The following is a 17,239-nucleotide window of genomic DNA, read 5'->3' on the forward strand; positions in this document are numbered from 1 at the left end:
CTAGGGGTCAGAAATGGGTCACACTTCTTTCAAATGCATTATTCTGGAATGAATAAAGAAGTTATTGGGTACCTACTGAGACATTTATATAATGTATCTATATATATATATATATATATAGCCACGGGGGTGCAGGTGAAAGAGCTGACAGAGGGAGTCTGATGATGTAGCATACCGGGAAGTATCATACTGCTCCAGTACTTTGTTAAAACGGGGTTTCTATTCGATGCTAGCAAGCCAAGAAATCTTTCATCAAATCATATGTAACCTTGAGAAGTTCCACCGCTTCGTGTCTTAGATAAAATGATGAAAGAAATGATACCTTGGCTGGAGTGCGTAGGATTATTAGTCATCAAAGCCCTAACTCTTGGAGTACGCTGCCTCTCTTTGTTAGGCCTTTTGAGATAATGAAAACCGCTACCCGTGGACTGTTCTTTCCCCAAGTCTAAGCATACCGACAAACCATGACATCTATTTGGAATGGCCGAGGAGCCTCTTCAGAAGGTCTTTCAAGTTTCCCGTCTCTTTCCCAACAGCGGGCTGGGAAATTATTCCCGCCGATGAAAAACTAGAGGAAGAACAGATGCCAAGCTTTAGGGAGGATAACTACTATTGCATTATCACTATAGGTGACATTTTGCTCTCCCGTATCAGGTTGTTGGCAAAGTCGGATGGGGAACCAGATCTACCATTTGGTTGGTTCGAGATCTCCAGTAAGCCAATGCTTTCTTGCTCATGTAATATGTATCTATTCAGATACTAACCGGAACAGGATGAATGAATATATGACATTGAAAGTTTTCGCTTTCGATATAGTTGGTGACGAAGAATCTGAGCTCTATGACCGAATTAAGCAGGGAAACCAACAGCATCTTGGATGGGAGCGAGTGATAGCGAAGATAAGAAAGTTGAAAATTTCCCAAAATATCGGATGGAAGCACTTGGCCGCTTTGCAAGCGCCTCTGGGGGAGAGCTTGCAAGATCTTCAAAATCTTTCGGTCGGTGAGCGCTTGGATAAGTTCATTATCCAGTCGACGATATATTAGATGTTGTTAGCACTGGACTATCTGCACATAGAATGCAAGATTATTCATATAGGTCTGAGGGTGATCCCGACTCAAATATTTACTAAACGTCACTAATATCTTTTGACAGATATCAAGGGAGACAATATCTTCCAAGAGATTGGGGACAAAACTAGGCTTGACAGATACGTTCAGGCCGAGATTGAGAGCCGTACACCACGAAAGACTGTGTTCCGTTATACCGTCTATCGCTCTAGGCCACTTGAACCAGCATCCCAGTTGGGTAGAATTGAGCTTGGAGATTTCGGCTCCACCGAGCAAGGAGACATCCCACGCACCGGTCAACTTATCCAGCCAGGTCTTTATTGAGCACCCGAGGTGGTGCTGGAAAAAGAGTGGAACTATCCCGTTGATATTTGGAACTTGGGGGTGTAAGTAAGTTATCCTTGATTGTTTCAACCTTGGAAGTCCATTTTCTAATCTACTATGAATTAGGCATGGCGTGAATTTGAGGGCAGTAAAATATGTACTTCCGAAAAAGACGACGATGGTGATTACTCCATCTCTGCACATCTTGCGCAAATCACTGGGTTGCTGAGACCACCACCTCCTGATTTCATAGAGCCTGACACTGTCAGTGCCAAGTATTCTGATAAAGATGGTAGGTGGGATTCCTTTCTTTGATTATCTGACTTTTATTAACTCTCTCTCTTTGACAGGGAATTGGATAGTTGAGGATTGCGAGGTTCATGCGGCCAGTTTTGAAGATTTGGAGAAACATCTTGAAGGGGAAGATAAAGAGATGTTCTTAGACTTGATGAAGGGTATGATTGCATGGCGACCAGAAGACCGAAAGTCCCCCAGGGAATTGATCGAACATCCATGGCTTCAAGGTGTCTTTTGACCACCTGGGTGTTATAAGCCAACTGAATAGTCTCTCCAACCATCTTGCTCGACCTATTTGCTGAATGTTTTTTCTTCTTTTCTTTGTCTCTTATAAAATGGATGTTTGAGCATCCATGTATTTAGTGGTTGTTTTGCTTACATTCACTGTTTTACAGATTAGGTCAGCTATTAGTGCATAGTGGATAGTTATATCGGGGTTTTCTTATTATTTTCCTCTGATCCATGTAATAGGTCCTTTTCTGTTCCTCTGTACTTTGTACATTATAGTTTGATGTCTTTCCCCTTCTACATTGTAACTTATGTAAGCACATTACCAAACTTGGAATAACTAAACCTCGGATAATAATTTTGCCGAATCAGCTCATATTAGGCTCCCGTTCCAGTGGGGCTCCTATAATCCACTCTTATCCTCTGAACTTCATTTCTCGCTTCCATGGCCGGCAGCTCACCAGACTATAAGAAACTATTTCTGGAGGAAATAGAGAGCCGGAAGCAGGCAGAAGAGAGACAGAAGCAGGCAGAGGAGAGACAGAAATAGGCAGAAGAGAGACAGAAACAGGCAGAAGACCAAGGGAGATTGGATAGAGAGCGCAACCGTCAAACGACTTTCGCGGAGTTCATACGACTTTGCCATGACTTATTGTCGCGACCGCTGAGAGTTGCGTTGCCATCTATCTCGACTACAGGGACAATACCCTTTCCAACCGGAAAGTATTGCCCTACGCGACTAGAATTGTGGACAGACTGTTCAGCTCAGTAGCAAAAGATTTACACTTCTGTGTGCAACTATTTCCAGCTAGGCGAGGAGCCCCAGGCACGCTTGTTTACACCGCTGAATGCCATCGAGGAAAACGCGAAACAATTTGGCTACTGGGCGATGAGCAGCGAGAAAGCTGTCGAGAACTACGAGCGAAATGCCGTGGAAAACTATGTGCATAATATAATCGAGGAATTATGCAAGATCGAGGCTGCTCGAAAGGAGATTAGACTTGGGGATGGGATCCAGTTTGAGAATCATACAAACCTACTCGACGCGGATGAGGGTGTCGAAACGACAGATCAGCCATCCAAAATTGAACGCCCTAAAGCCGATTCGTTTTTTTTCATTCATCGAGTCGACGGCGACACTCACACCCTCCTCGCTACAGCCGAATACAAGCCGCCTCACAAGCTTTCTGTGTAAGCCTTTCGCCTAGGCCTTAGGGAAATGGATTTGTACAAAGATCTAGTTAGGTCAAACAAAATCCCCACGGATAAGGAAGAAAAGTTAAAGTACGATGCAAAGCGACTCGTTTGCTCCGCTATTGTTCAAGAATATCATGTGATGATCCAGGAGGGACTCGAGTACTCCTACGTGACGACTGGGATTGCCCGTGTCCTTCTCCGTGTCCCTCGCGACAACCCTAGCACCCTCTACTATCACTTTTGTGATCCCAATCCAGAAGTGGACCCAGAAGCGGAGAATAGGTTCCGAGAACCAAAGACTTCTATTGCCAGAGTGTTATGTTCTATGCTTAATGGCATTCCGTTCATCTATACGCGACCATGAATGGAGGCATCGTGTGCGCCAAAATCTTCTATTATGGGACTCTAACTTGAGCCGCACCAGTTCTAAGATTCCCAAAGAATCACAGCCTCTTCCTAATTCCGATAGTACATATCTGGAGTACACGAGTCCAGAATCTGGTTCGGCCTATGAATCGTCATCATCTCCGCCAGCATCGGCAGCATCTCCGCCGGAAACCCCAGAAGAGGGCCATCGGGTGCCTATTAAAACCCGAGGAACATGTGCACCCTCGGATGATCGACACCGTACGCAGTCGCCAGACTCGTCCGGGTCCAACTCCAACCAAGCAGTGGGACGCAAACGGGGCTTCAGCCAAGTCACATCTTCCCCATCTACTCAACGAGCGGCTCGACAGGAAGATGCTAGGAGATACCAAGACAGTCAATCTCGACGCGATGCACAATTCTGCACCCAGCGGTGTCTCCTCGGGCTGCAAACCGGGGTAATCTAGATGACGGCTGTCCGAACGTAAAGCTTCACCGTCGGGACCAAGATGACCCCAAACATCCCATCACCTCCGAGGATTTAGTACGTTTGCTAAAGGAGCAGCTCGACGACAATATCGACCGATGCATACCGTTCGGACGTTGCGGGTCATATGGCGCACCGTTCAAACTGACTTGCATTGTATATGGCTACACCGTAGTCGGAAAAGGAACCACGTCAAACCTATGGAAACAAGTCTCTAGCGAAGCGCAGGTATATCGAATCCTGCGGAAAGCTCAAGGCTCAGCGGTACCTGTCTTCCTCGGTACAATCGATTTGGCCAAGATCTATTTTCTACACAGGGCGGGAGAGATTCGTCACATGCTAGTCATGGGCTGGGGAGGAGAGAATACCGCGGAGATGGAGATGGAGCCATGGCTGAGCCGGGAAATCCGGAGGTCGACGAAGGAAATCAAGGCGTTGGGCGTTGTACATGATGATCTTCGATATGACAATATCCTTTGGAATCAGGAACTTGGACGAGCGTTGATTATCGACTTTCACCGCGCTACTTTAACTACTCGGCCACTTAAGCGATCATGACCAGAGAAGAGGAAGTTGTCCAGACCAGAGTCGGGAGGTATCAAGCGTTTGCGCTTGAAAGATTGATTTTTATTTGCATAGATACCCATTTGATTTGGTTTATACATGGCTGGGAAAGGCTAGGAAAAAGTTGGATATACTGTTAATATAACGCATACTGCATTTGCTTTGGGAATATCAACGAGAAACCGGGGACTATCTCCTATTCAGTATACAGCAATGGCATAGTCCAATCATATGAAATGCGCTTCAATCAAGAGCATCCGATTCAGGAGGACCCTTATAAGCTATAAATTGTCAGCATAAAAATCTCCCCAAAATAGGTGCACAAACTTACATTTCCTCGCATAAAGCAAAAACCAAGCCCCCGAAATAGCCATAAACCCGACAAACACCACCGAAGCATAATTCATCGACACAGCTGTAACCGGCAAAGCAGTCGGCATACTAAACAACACCAACTCAAACGCAATCCAAGCCAACGCAACAACATTAGCAAACCTCCCAACAACACCCCCACAATTCCACGGTGCCTTAGCAACCTCTTCACGACCATGCCACAGACTCAAAAAGATAGGAATCGCATAAGCCGCCGCGAGCGCAATAACCCCAACAGACACAAACGCGGTAAACGCACTCGTACTTCCAAGATTAATCAACCCCAACAACATCTGAATCCCCGTCAACAAAACCAACGCCCAAACAGGCACACCCCAGCGCTCGTCGACGCGCGCCCACAGTCTCGCCAGCGGTATGGCGTCGTCACGGGCCACGGCCCAGGTTGCGCGTGAGGCGGCGACTGTTATACTAATCGAGCAAAAGACTGTTATCACCAGGACGAGGGAGATGAGGCCGAGACCGCCGGCGGGGGAACCCATTACACGAGCTAGAATGTAAGGAAGGGCTTGGCCTGCTGGTGCATTTATGATATCTTGTAGAGGTGGTAGGGTTGCGCATATTGGGATGATGAAGAATAGACCAGCTGTTCCACCGACGGGGACGGAGAGGGCTATTGCGCGGGGCACTTTTATAGCCGGGTTTGTGCACTCTTCCGCCATTGAAGAGATCATTCCTATTGCGGAGAAGGTGTATGCTGGTGGAAGGAGACCGATGAAGAAAGTGAAGTCACCCCAACCGGCGAAGGATTTGTCGTAGTGGGATAGGGTGTAAGATGGTGAGTGGCGGCCTGTGTCTGCTCTGATGGAGATGGCGATTAAAATGATTATTATTGTGATGAGGGTCCATGTTGCGCAGAGGGTGTCGACTAAAGGAAGGTGATTGTTTGCGCAGATGCAGATTATCAGGGATGTGAGGCAGACTGCGTAGAAGATTAGGAGGAGTTGCCAGCTTGATGCAGACCAGGTTGGGTGGTAGATTGAGATGGTTGCCGAGAGCATGGAGGCGAAGCCGAAGTTTACGGAGAGGGTTATTGTCCAGTTTCCGATTAGCCAGATCCAGGCGTTGATGAAGGAGATGGTTGTTTTCTTTCCGCGGGAGATTTGGAAAGTCCAGTAGTAGGGACCTGCGGAGGTTGGGTAGCGGGATGCGAGCTCGGCGAGGGAGAAGGCAACGCATTGATCGAGGAGACAGACGACTATCCAGCCGACGAAGATTGAGAGGGGACCGCCGCCGTAGATGGCGGAGAGAAGGGCTGAGCCTTCGCCATAGGGGATTGCTGCTATGGCGAGGGTTTGGAAGAGGAGGGTTAGGACTGAGCGGTTGCGACGTAGTTCTTGTTTGTAGCCTAGACGGTCTAGTTCGAGATTCTCGATTGTGCCCTTTTCATGGTCTTGGGGAGGTGAGGGGGTGATTGAGATTTCCTTTTCCAGAGCCATAGTGATGATACCAGGTGGACAAGGACAATCTGTTATAAGGGATGTATTCAAATAGTGAGGTAAATTAGGCCCTCTAAGTTACTGGGGATACGAGGAAAGAGGAATACAGGGTTATATGAAGTACCGAGTCAATGTGTAACCCAATATGCGAGAGGTGCAGCGAATAGCATATGTCTACGCCACCAAAGTAGATATGTAAACAATGCCGAAAGGGGAAGAGTCTCGCATTCTGCAATGATAGGCAAAGATAGAGGTTAAAGTAGGGATATCATCTACCGATCAGATATATATATCATATATAGATATATATAGATATCATATAGAGAAATATATATAGAGATCTACAGAAAGGAGACAAGATAAGAGAAACCTTGACGCCAGGTCTAACCCTAAAAAGTAACATTATCCCGAGGTGAATGTACTCCGCATTGAAGAGGAATATGGAAAATAGTTAGGAAAATATCAAAATGAGGTATCAAAAGAATAGTGTAAAGAGTGAAACCCCCTGAAATCAAACATTATAAACAGTATGGTATACGGGGAAACCTAGAAAAAGAGAAAAAGAAAATTACTGTGCCGTAGAGGGTCGGCCCTGGTGCGACCTGCGCGAGTGCAGACTAAGTCGGTGACCGGTGGAAGGGGGACCCTCGGTAGCCAACAGGGGCGGGATACTAAATCCGTATCCCTCGGTAGCGGCACTACGATCCTGGGGGTCGATCTCGACACGGACGGAAACGTCAAGACCGCCATACATGCCACTTGCACAGGTGAACCCATCGGCGGCACTGTGCGTCGTTCCAGCATCGACTTCGCCCCTGTGTAGTGGTGCGTGGCCGTCCTTGGGGAGATGCTCCAGTTTCACGGAATTGGCTTCGAGGACACCGGTGTTACCGGGACCAGGGGCGACGACCTCGGTGAGAATGGCGTAGTTACGGGAGGGCATGGTGACCTTATTGAACGCGCCGCCCTTCTCCTTACCGCCGGGCTGCTTGTCGAAGAAAGGCATGAGGGTCTCGTCGCAGTCGCGGTCGAGGTGGTGAATTTTGTTTCGGCGGGCGAGGAGATCGGCGACGGCCTTGGGTGGGGGCTTATTTGTGATAGCGCTGCTGACAACGTTGACGATGAAGCGGTGGTCATTTTCACCAGCGAGATTGAGCTTCGGGTTGGAGTAGAAGCGACCGATGGCGGCAAGGTGGACGTCGCCGCCGAGGATAGTTACGCGCACGCTGTGGCTGCGGGCGAATTCTTGCAGGCGGTGGACTAGCATCTTGCGCTCGCGCTTGTGCTGACGTGCGGTGTAGTGATCGTCCAGGTCGTCGAGGAGATCGACTTGGCCGTCGAATTCGTTGAAGAGGCCGCCTGCTACGCCGAAGCGTTTGTTCAGCAGCCGGATCGGCGCAATCAGGGGGGATGTAAGGATGTTTTCGAGCCATGCGAGACGGGGGTATGCGATTGGCACACCTAGCAATACCACCAGGTGCTTGATGTCGCCGTTGGCAGCGACGATCTCATTCTGCAACCGCTCGAAGATCATATCGTAGGTTTCCTCGTAGTTGACCTGGTGGCGGGTGCGCTCTGTGCGCGCATCCAGACCCATAAAGGCAATGCGCTTGCCGAAGCGCATGTAGAGACTTCGGCTGCGCTCTTCCACGTACGGACCGGGCCGTTTGCCGATGATCCAGCTGTCATCCTCGACCTGGTTCTCCAGAACGTAGGTGTTCTCCACTTGACGCGGGTCAACGCCAGAGGTTCCATTGACGGCGTGCATGGTCGGCGGGGAATCGGTAGTGTAAGTCGACTTCGGAGGAGCCATGTGGTGCTGGAAGAGACAGTAATACTTGAAAGCGACACCGCCGATACCGCGGAAGACAGCACACTTCATGAAGTGATCCGTGTATGAGCCGAACCCATCAATGATATCATGATCATCCCAGATATTGACCTGGGGGATGCGGCCATTGGCAGTGCGGAATGGCTCAGTGTTGTACCAGCGGACATAGTTGGCATAGTAGTACTCATCGCAATCAGCGCGCATCTGATTATTAAAGTCATGGTTGCGTCTCTTGTGCGGGTTCGCAATGGCAGTCCAAGGCTTGAGCGGGCCATCCACACGAATACCGTCGTTGTAGATCTGGTCACCGCCGCCGACCATAACGTGGAATGGCTTCTTGTCATGCACGCGCATCACATCGTTCCACAGGTTTGGCCCCACCCAGGCGTTCATGTCCGTGCCGACGGAAAAGCCATTGCACGAGTGGAACATGATGCGCATAGACTGCTCTGCTGCAGGAACGACAAATTCCCACGGTGCCTGGACCTGGGCCCCAGACTCGTTGTACAGACCGGGGATGTCGTACGCCCAGCGCGCCTCAAAGGCCGCCACTGGCACGGTGAGCGAGAATCGCCAGAACGCTTTCAGGGGATCCTCGTAGAGCTTGAGGCCTTCGATTGTTTGGCTTGTTTGGGGGCTGTCGTCGTCGTTCGCTCCGCTATCCACGGCGCCTACCTGGCGCAAGCGCAGCTGTGGCTGTTCCTGGGTTGGCTTTGTGACAATCATGACACTGCCATGCCAGGTAGTCGCAGCTTGGTAGTGCATGTTCTTGAGGTTGATCAGAGGACCGGAAATGAGCTCAAAGCGATCATTCGAGCCGCGCGCGACCTGCTGTCTCGCCTCTCCATTTTGAGGCAACCCTGCGATTGAAAACATGTTTGTTTAGTTCAATTTGCGCAATTCTCAGATCCAGGGATTGCCTCGACATACCGTTGACGGGCTCACTGTACTCGGCCATAATAACAATTGATGTCAAGAAAGATAAGAGCCGTGGACTCGAGTCGCACGGGGTTATTATAACACAATTGACCTGAAGAAGGAATTAGGCAGATGATAGGGCTACAGGGCTGAAAAGGAAAAAAAACAAGAAATGAAGCGAGATTGCAGATCTGTATCTTGGGGGGCCCCCGGCTTGGCAATTAAGGAGGTCGAGCTCAGCTCAGACGAACAGCTCTGACGCTGCCAAGAAATTGCCAAGAACTTCTGGGGGATGGTTGACCAATGATAAATGAGATGATTGCAGCCACGACCCGCTTTAGCCACGTAGCGCCACATAAGTCAATTTGACTATTCCCAATTTGGGTAGAGAGGGTGGCGGTGCATTTTTTTCGGGTTGAGCCGGTTGAGTTGGAATTTGATTTGATTTGATATACAAAAGACTTCATAGGATTTCCTTTTGGGTACTTATACATGTGATATATATATGTACTCCAGATCTTTATGTATCTTAGATTTCTTCCTATCACCCTTAACGGGCCTATCAAACCTTGTTATTTACTGATCCACATCAAAATACTTACGATTGTATAGACCGGAACAATCTTGAAGAAATTATTAATTTGGAAATTAGAGAAAACATGTATTCCCCGATCAAAACATCCCCACGCAGAGAATTCTCTCGCGATCGAGAACAGTGCAGCAGCAAACAACGAACATGGCACTCACCAAGAAGCGGACCCGCAGCTTCGACCACGACCACCGACTCGAGTGGCCTGAAATAACCCTAACTTGACGAGACACCTTGGGCGTTTCTGTGGGCTCAACCTCGCCTCGGGGCACAAGTTTCTTCTGCCCATAGAACAAACCCGAAGCAACAACCTTTTTCAACTGCCTCTGGCGATATTGGTCGATACTATGTCCATCACGAACAGCAAACCAAGAGTCTCGCGAGCCAGCCGCAAGCATTTCCCGTAGTTCATCCTGGAAAGGCATAAAAATCTCCCGAATCTCTTGGGGCTTCTCAGACACGAGCTCGGCGAAGTCATCAATAAACTGCAAGAATTGTACAGTGATAACCATATCCAAGCCAGCTTGGAACGGGTGCGTAGTCAAAGCGTGGTGATGCAGGAGGCCGAGCTCTAGAATCTCAATCTGATGCTGCATGGTATAACGAACAATTGCCAGGAAACGATCGATGGGAATATCAATAACGAGCTGGCCCTCACCCTGGGACCAGACCTTCCAGAGGTCCGCATAATTCTCAATTGGGGACTTGGGCTCGAAGAACCAACCCTGCAAGCAGCGGGACTGTCGATCGAAGCCGAGCACTAAGCTGGCGATGCTGGATTCGTTCTGTGCGTCAGGGACGGGGAGGCTGACAAAGACTACCGTGGGGTTTGTGTGGGCCAAGACGTTGTCGAGAAGCGGCTTGTAGTGTAGGGCCTGTCTGAAGCCGGTGTTCTCTAAGATGTAGCACTCTTTCTCGCGGCGGAGATTGTCGCGGCGATTTTCGACGTGTGTGAGATAGATGTGGTAGTCGATTACGCCCCAAGGATGGCGCATGTAGCGGTTCCCATGAGAGGCAAAAGATGGGTCACTGGGGGTTGTAGGGTTGGAGGTTGAGGGCTTGGGAATCGTGGGCTCGGGATCCTTGGGCTTTGTCTCCTTGAGCATGATAGTCTTGGGCTTGGGATCCTTGGGAGAGGTGATGTTAATAGTCATAAAAGACTTTGCCCATTTTGTGGGACGAATCCGGGCCATCTCATCGGCGAGCTGGGTCAACTGGGGGCTCTGCATGGCTATTAGAAAGTGAAGTCTTGATTGTTTTTGGTTGCGAGAGTAGTGTTTCTTCGGTCGTAGCGGGCGACGAAGGTGTTGATTCGAGACTCACGATGCTTGGGACAATCTACAATGATGGTTGTTTTTGGCCCGAGAAGCTTTTCACAGAGGATAGAGGCAATCTCCTTGATAGAATAATGGATGCTGAAAAGTATGCACAGGAGCAGGATGAAGCTCTTGAGCTCGAGGCGCGAGGAAAGGATTTCGGAGATGAGCGCGACGAAGAACGTTGTACTTTTCTCCTCGTAGATGAAGTAATAGAGGATGTCAAATAGGTAAAAAGCGATCGCTGCTTGAAGAATCTGCACAATGCAATGCACAACCACAAAAGTTATGGATCCAAAACAGAGGACGAACCCAAAGCAGGCGAGAAATAAGATTAAGTCGAGATACGCAGAAACGTCCTGGATGAAGTTAGTATAAGCCATGAAGCTCACAATAGACGGGGCGGCTTACAATGTAGAGGTCGCAGTATGAAGCTGCGCGCGTGGCTAGATAGCCAATTAAATTGTGTGTGTTTACTGTGCTGAGATTGTATGAAATTGATCCTAAATCGTGAAGAGGTGCCCTTTTGTACTTTGGATGATGAGACTCTGGGGAAATAACTATGATCTCTCGATAGAAAGAAAACAAAGGCATGCTAAATATGTTTGTTTGCCCTCGAAGCAAATCTCCTTCGAGATTTGACCATCAAAGATATAAAGAGCATACAAAGGGCATTCGCCGACAAAGTTCTTGTTGGAAGGGTTCCTTTTGTCATTCTATATTGGACTGCATTCAACCCATAATGCTCTTGTTGGTTCTTTATGGCCGAGTATCAAAGAGAAATAACCGATGAAACACGGGAATCAAGCGCACAAAGGCTCGATTCGATATAGGATAGAGAACATAGAATCTCCCATATCAGCCAGATCGACGTTTTATCGATACATTGTATTATAATAAAGCACACGGGACATATCTAGCTCTTTTGTCGAGGAAGAAAGGGTCTCATGTAGACATAGACTTGGCTCGGGGCGTAGACTTGATCAAAGACAGGACAAGGCCATTCTGGCAATAAAGAGACTTTGCTCCCACTCAAATTGTATCTGGATGTTCACAGTATAAAAGATCTGTCTCAGACTCGGCAACTAGAAAATCATCAGCTAGAAAAGCATTCCTTCACCGCGAAAACAACAGAGTCTTTACCCAAGATAGCTCCATAAACAAAGGTCAAGTCTCGTCAAGTCTCGTCAAATCCCCTCAAAACCCCTCTAGACCCATTCAGTTGACCCATCTCAGCAAATATGGGACAACACAGTGTATTCATCGTACCCTCTGAAGATATGAGGGGTGTTGACAATAACACCTGGCTCAATATAGGTACACCTGAGTTCTTGGAGGATCCGGACAACGATGAAGCTCACTGGATCACCGTGATCCTTCCTGCAGAAATGAACGACACCCATACCGATGAAGCTATCATGGCTCATGCGTATCAGGTCATCCGAGACCGACAAGCTGTCGTAAGCGATGTGGCACAGCATAACCTAGGGGTGGTTTGCATCTCGATCCCGGTCCCAGTTGATGCTGCCACGGATGAAATGTGGGTTCGAGCCGAGGTCGATGCGGGAAAGTGGCTCATAGCGATTCGTGATGGGATGGTTACTCTTAACCGGGAGCTGATTTTTCAAGCGTCCCAGGGGCTATTGTGCAGTGGAACCCTAGAGAGAAAGAGATAGTCCACTTGTGAGTGAGAGACTGGTCTCGTGGAATGTGAAGTTATGTGAAGGTACGTATAGGAATAAAAAATGTTTTCAGTCGCAGTGATTTTATTTAAGAATTCAAGTATCTAGTAAATGGAAATGTAGCTGGTAACCAAGTATTGAGTACATGCCCGTAGATATATCCCAGTACCTAGTAATTAACTTGTCTAATAACCTATACACAATTCCTATGTACCAAGTTCCAAGTACCGAGTCTTTTATACCTACCTCTTTTATTTTCCTCTTCCCGGGTTCTATCCGCCCCTTTCGTGGATGTTGGTCGATTCTACACAGAATATATAAGAACAAAGGAAGGAGAAGAGATAAAAAGGGTGAACACCTATTAGGGCACTAGATGGAGATTTCGCTGCTTGGGTCTTAACTCGAGGAGAACAATTCTAGCTGAAAAGGTAGTATGTCGCCTAGATTCAGATTCACCAGGACTCAGTCCCTCCTACGCCCTCTACGGATACATCAAGTCACTTCCCACTCTCTTTATCGCACATGTAGCTTCCCCTGACGTGCTCTTTGAGCCCATTCTTGAAATTTATCTACAGAGATAGCTCTCTGTTTCCCTAGGGAGAGTACTCTGGAGGTATTTCAAGGTTCCTTTCAAAATTCCTGTCTTTTCATATCAATACGGTACGTTCTTCGCTGTGATTAGAAGAAGCTATTGCTAGCAGCTTCGACATTTATTCTCGAACAAGGCCTTTGTTTATTCTTGAATGAATGACTGTTAAAGTCTGTGGCATTAAACAAAGGTCATTGTAGTAATCAATGACTCTGTCAATTTATCTTTTCTTCAAATCCCGGTTTTCTCCATATAAAAAGGCCTCGATCTCCAAGTCCTTCAATCTAACCATCCTCTTTCAATCTTATACAGACAACCTCTAAAGCTCTCACTCACCGACAACATGAGCTTCCCAGGAACTAATATCCCCAACCGACAATCTATCTTTAGGATGCATGGTGCAGGTCCCGAGTTTTATAATGACCCTACAACCGACAACATCAATTGGGTGACTGTGGAACTTCCCTCTAGCCTGAATGACACCCATACTGATCAATTGATCCTAGAGTATGTGATTCTCGAGATTCAGAGTGGGCACGCTACCATTCATCGAGTGGCACAGCATGCGTTTAGGTATGAGTGTATCTCGTTCCCGTTAGATGATCTTCCGGATTCGTATTCCCCGGAGGAAGCCAGGGCTGAAATTATGACCCAAGCTGAGATGCTCGCGACATACTGGCTGATGCAAGTGAATACTGGTAAGGCTTCTCTTGACCGAGCACGCATCTTTTGTATTGGATTTATGGATCCGCATTATGGCGAGGAGACCGAGGAAACTGAGGACTAGTATACAATGGTTATCGAAGGTGTCTAGATGAAATTACTTTCCCACTCAAGTTTTATAGCACCGCATAAGTAGCTATTTTCGCCATTGTGTCTATAAATTTATTATGAACCCTATTTTTTGTCATAAAATATCCTATGTCAAATGTCAGATATGAATACGGTGTATTTGTTCTTACATAGTAGATTCAAAGGGTTTCTACCTTAATGTGAATACTCCTGATTTTAAGATAGAAAATGTAGTGAATTACTACAGAGACCTGCACTTAATACTTAAAAGTGAGTATGGCAACAACCTACTAATTGTACTCTTAGCAATTGAGCAAATAAATAGCAAAATTACACGTAGCGAAAGTTTCCTTCATCCATCACAGATCCAACTTGAAGTTATCTTTGCGCCGACGAACTTTGAGGCTACTCTTTTTTCTTTTTTGGTTAATGGATATATGATGTCCCTTAATTATGAGGGAAGATGAAAATTGCACTTGCCCCTTGCCCCTCCCCCCCCCAAGAAAGAAATGACCCCTTGCTACCTTGCTGATTGTTTTTTAATTCTTACCTGTATCTTTAACACCCGGTGTACAGGTGGTGATGATAAGCTTTGGAGTTTAAGCCCTGAAATTTGACAGTGACAGACGTGCTCAGACGTTGAACACTAGAAGCAGTTGATATTGAAGGGTTGGGTTCTAGCTTAAGTCTACTGCTTTTAGATGATCTCTTGAATCTACTGGTCTCTGTTGACAACTTGTTCTCGTCTCACCCATTTGAATAGAGAGGTTAAAGGGATTTCTTGTAACGGAAAGATGTGAATGCAAAAGGGTTGTTACATGTCCTGCGTTTAAAACCTTAGTTTCCCATTTTCTAAGCCTTGCTGAATTAACTAAGCCTTTGGTTATAGTTAGATGTAGACTTAGCTTTCAAAGCAGAAATGCTTAATAGGTAGATCTAGGCTTTCAATTGTGTTCGTGACAATGAGGTTCTATTTGGCAGTGTAATTCCCAACTCATAGCTCTCACACTACATAGGACAAAGACTATATCTTTACCAAAAACCAAAGCCATTATGGCAATGAAAGAGCTTTGTTATTTCCCATACAATACTCTAGATATATTGCATCTTAGCTGTCACTTTATAAACCCTCGGTGTTCTCGCCTTGAGTTCTATCTCACCGTCATTACCCATAAAAACATTCTTTGATCAATAAAAAGACAACCCTCCAAGGACATACCCCTTCACAGTAACGGTAAGTCCCCCTGTTGAAACCTGCTAGCCAAGATGTCAAGCAAGTTCCAGCCAAGCGTGTACAGAAGTATTAATGGCCAATATTTCGCCGAACCAGATGGTAACCGAACCGACTACTACTGGATCACCGTACATTTCGCCGAAGATGGCGACCACCGCGGCCTTCGAGATTCAGAAGTCATGTTGATTGTAAAGAATATGATTGCAAAAGGCCACTTTACTGTAGATAATCGGGCAAGGCATGGTTTAGGGTACAATTGTCTCTCGATCCCTATCAAGCGCGATCCGGATACACCTCTGCCCAAGTCATTTACGCCTGATCCTACGCACCCAGATCTTCTTCTTGCTCAAAACCTGGCGGAGTATTGGAAAGACCAGATTTTATCCAGGAAGGTTACTCTAGATCAGACAATAGTTTTTGCTGGGATTCGTCGCGAGTTTATACGTTTGGAAGATATGGTGGATGTGGGAGTAGTCCTGATGGATCCCTGGCGTATTTAGATTGACCTTTATTGTGTCGAACTCTTCGAAATGTTTCAGGCTTATTTGGATATTCGAGTAATCAATGCACCACTTTTTGTTTGAATATTCCATTTTTAGAATTTCGTAAGAGTAAAACTTATATAATAGACTTGTCGCTTGATAGTAGAGAGAAATGCAAGGTCGTATGCATGACATGCAAGATACATGTAGTATATAGCATATTGTCGAAACTAGAAATCCAACCGAAGAAGTTTCCAATATTAAAGTTAGAAAGCTAATAGTCCAAGTCTATACCGAGTATTCCGACAATAGTGTGGCATGATTCTTACTAGTCTTCTTCAGGATCTTTTAACTAAAAGCCATTCTTATAATAAGAGGGTAAAGTCTCCTTTGATGGAAGTCAATCCACTCGAAGAGGTAATAAGAACAAAGACAAGCTCTAGACAAGATTAACATAGGATATCGGGTCAAAACAAAGAGTATAGAGAGAATAGTGTACTTGCTAAAAGAACAGAGAGATGTATTATAGTCATGAAAGGACTTTATTCTCTCGTTGTTCCTAATTACCAGAATAGATGTCTTGGCCCTTATATAAACCCTCGGCGTCCTCGTCTCGAGTCTATCTCGCCATCAGCAGCATCACCCAGAAAAGCATTCCCTTACACAAAGCAAAAAAAAAGCAGACTACCAAACATACCACATTTCGACAGAGATATCCATTTACTCCACCTATCACCATGCCCTTTTACCAGGCGAGTGTGTTCCAGTCGAGCCAGCTCGAGCATGGCACTCGATTCCATTTCAGGGACCCCCACAACAGCCAGCTAGGTTGGATCTGGGGTAATGTAGCTCTCCCTGATACCATGAGCATTGCAACCGACGACAGGGAGATTATAGTCCATACACGCGAGACCATCAAGGCTGGCTTGGTTACCTGGACCACTAATGCATTGCACGGCCTGGGGAATATGTGCATCTCCTTTCCGATCAAGATAGAGGTACCTGATCAAGGTGCCGAAATTTTGATGCTTCAGGTTGAGATTGTTGCACTTTGGTATGAGGAACTCATCGCTCAAGGGATTATTTCTATTGACAAGCATATGCTTTTCTTGTCCCGTGAGGGGCCCTCGGAACGTGAGGATCAGTTGTTGGTTGAGCCTGTGCATTGGAATAAGCCCCAGTGCGCGGTTGCGAATCCGTGGTCTGCGCCTCCTGAGGTGCAGGATGAGGTGCAGGATTTGTGATGATAATTGGGGTATTTGATATTTTTTTCCCTATCACGTTTTGGTAGATTGATATATCAGTTCTTTTGAATGGAACAATGAGAGAGAAAAAACATGGCCCAAGTAAATGAGTAGTATGAAGGGCTAGAATTTGCCGCAGTAACGCCAGTATGATACAATTGGAAACCAAAGATAGGGTTACCAGGTCTCTATTGATGAGA

At 46.7% G+C, this 17,239-nt stretch overlaps 8 protein-coding genes across 8 annotated transcripts; 5 read left to right on the forward strand and 3 right to left on the reverse strand.

The window, feature by feature from the left end:
* Positions 1-773: 773 nt before the first annotated feature.
* On the forward strand, positions 774-4,527 carry N7517_009110 (uncharacterized protein; the record flags this gene model as incomplete). Its single annotated transcript, XM_056726833.1, has 9 exons — positions 774-1,002; positions 1,156-1,236; positions 1,283-1,456; positions 1,567-1,686; positions 1,745-1,849; positions 2,732-3,110; positions 3,165-3,398; positions 3,541-3,743; positions 3,914-4,527. The coding sequence occupies 9 exons, from the start codon at positions 774-776 to the stop codon at positions 4,525-4,527; spliced, it is 2,139 nt and encodes a 712-aa protein (XP_056575405.1).
* Positions 4,528-4,776: 249 nt separating this feature from the next.
* N7517_009111 (putative amino acid permease) lies at positions 4,777-6,362 on the reverse strand (the record flags this gene model as incomplete). Its single annotated transcript, XM_056726834.1, has 2 exons — positions 4,777-4,814; positions 4,865-6,362. 2 exons carry the CDS (start codon positions 6,360-6,362, stop codon positions 4,777-4,779), a joined length of 1,536 nt encoding a protein of 511 aa, XP_056575406.1.
* Positions 6,363-6,930: 568 nt separating this feature from the next.
* N7517_009112 (uncharacterized protein) lies at positions 6,931-9,151 on the reverse strand (the record flags this gene model as incomplete). Its single annotated transcript, XM_056726835.1, has 2 exons — positions 6,931-9,053; positions 9,124-9,151. The coding sequence occupies 2 exons, from the start codon at positions 9,149-9,151 to the stop codon at positions 6,931-6,933; spliced, it is 2,151 nt and encodes a 716-aa protein (XP_056575407.1).
* Positions 9,152-9,783: 632 nt separating this feature from the next.
* Positions 9,784-11,731, reverse strand: N7517_009113 (uncharacterized protein; the record flags this gene model as incomplete). The annotated part of the gene is made up of 4 exons (XM_056726836.1): positions 9,784-10,931; positions 11,024-11,375; positions 11,428-11,462; positions 11,683-11,731. 4 exons carry the CDS (start codon positions 11,729-11,731, stop codon positions 9,784-9,786), a joined length of 1,584 nt encoding a protein of 527 aa, XP_056575408.1.
* A 526-nt stretch (positions 11,732-12,257) lies between these two features.
* Positions 12,258-12,692, forward strand: N7517_009114 (uncharacterized protein; the record flags this gene model as incomplete). Its single annotated transcript, XM_056726837.1, has 1 exon — positions 12,258-12,692. One exon carries the CDS (start codon positions 12,258-12,260, stop codon positions 12,690-12,692), a length of 435 nt encoding a protein of 144 aa, XP_056575409.1.
* Positions 12,693-13,630: 938 nt separating this feature from the next.
* On the forward strand, positions 13,631-14,074 carry N7517_009115 (Cwf15/Cwc15 cell cycle control protein; the record flags this gene model as incomplete). The annotated part of the gene is made up of 1 exon (XM_056726838.1): positions 13,631-14,074. One exon carries the CDS (start codon positions 13,631-13,633, stop codon positions 14,072-14,074), a length of 444 nt encoding a protein of 147 aa, XP_056575410.1.
* A 1,271-nt stretch (positions 14,075-15,345) lies between these two features.
* N7517_009116 (uncharacterized protein) lies at positions 15,346-15,813 on the forward strand (the record flags this gene model as incomplete). The annotated part of the gene is made up of 1 exon (XM_056726839.1): positions 15,346-15,813. The coding sequence occupies one exon, from the start codon at positions 15,346-15,348 to the stop codon at positions 15,811-15,813; it is 468 nt and encodes a 155-aa protein (XP_056575411.1).
* A 719-nt stretch (positions 15,814-16,532) lies between these two features.
* N7517_009117 (uncharacterized protein) lies at positions 16,533-17,039 on the forward strand (the record flags this gene model as incomplete). The annotated part of the gene is made up of 1 exon (XM_056726840.1): positions 16,533-17,039. One exon carries the CDS (start codon positions 16,533-16,535, stop codon positions 17,037-17,039), a length of 507 nt encoding a protein of 168 aa, XP_056575412.1.
* Between the last annotated feature and the right edge of the window lie 200 nt (positions 17,040-17,239).

Source organism: Penicillium concentricum, assembly GCF_028827145.1.
Source record: "Penicillium concentricum strain IBT 3081 chromosome Unknown utg000004l_segment0_segment0, whole genome shotgun sequence".
Taxonomy (NCBI): domain Eukaryota; kingdom Fungi; phylum Ascomycota; class Eurotiomycetes; order Eurotiales; family Aspergillaceae; genus Penicillium; species Penicillium concentricum.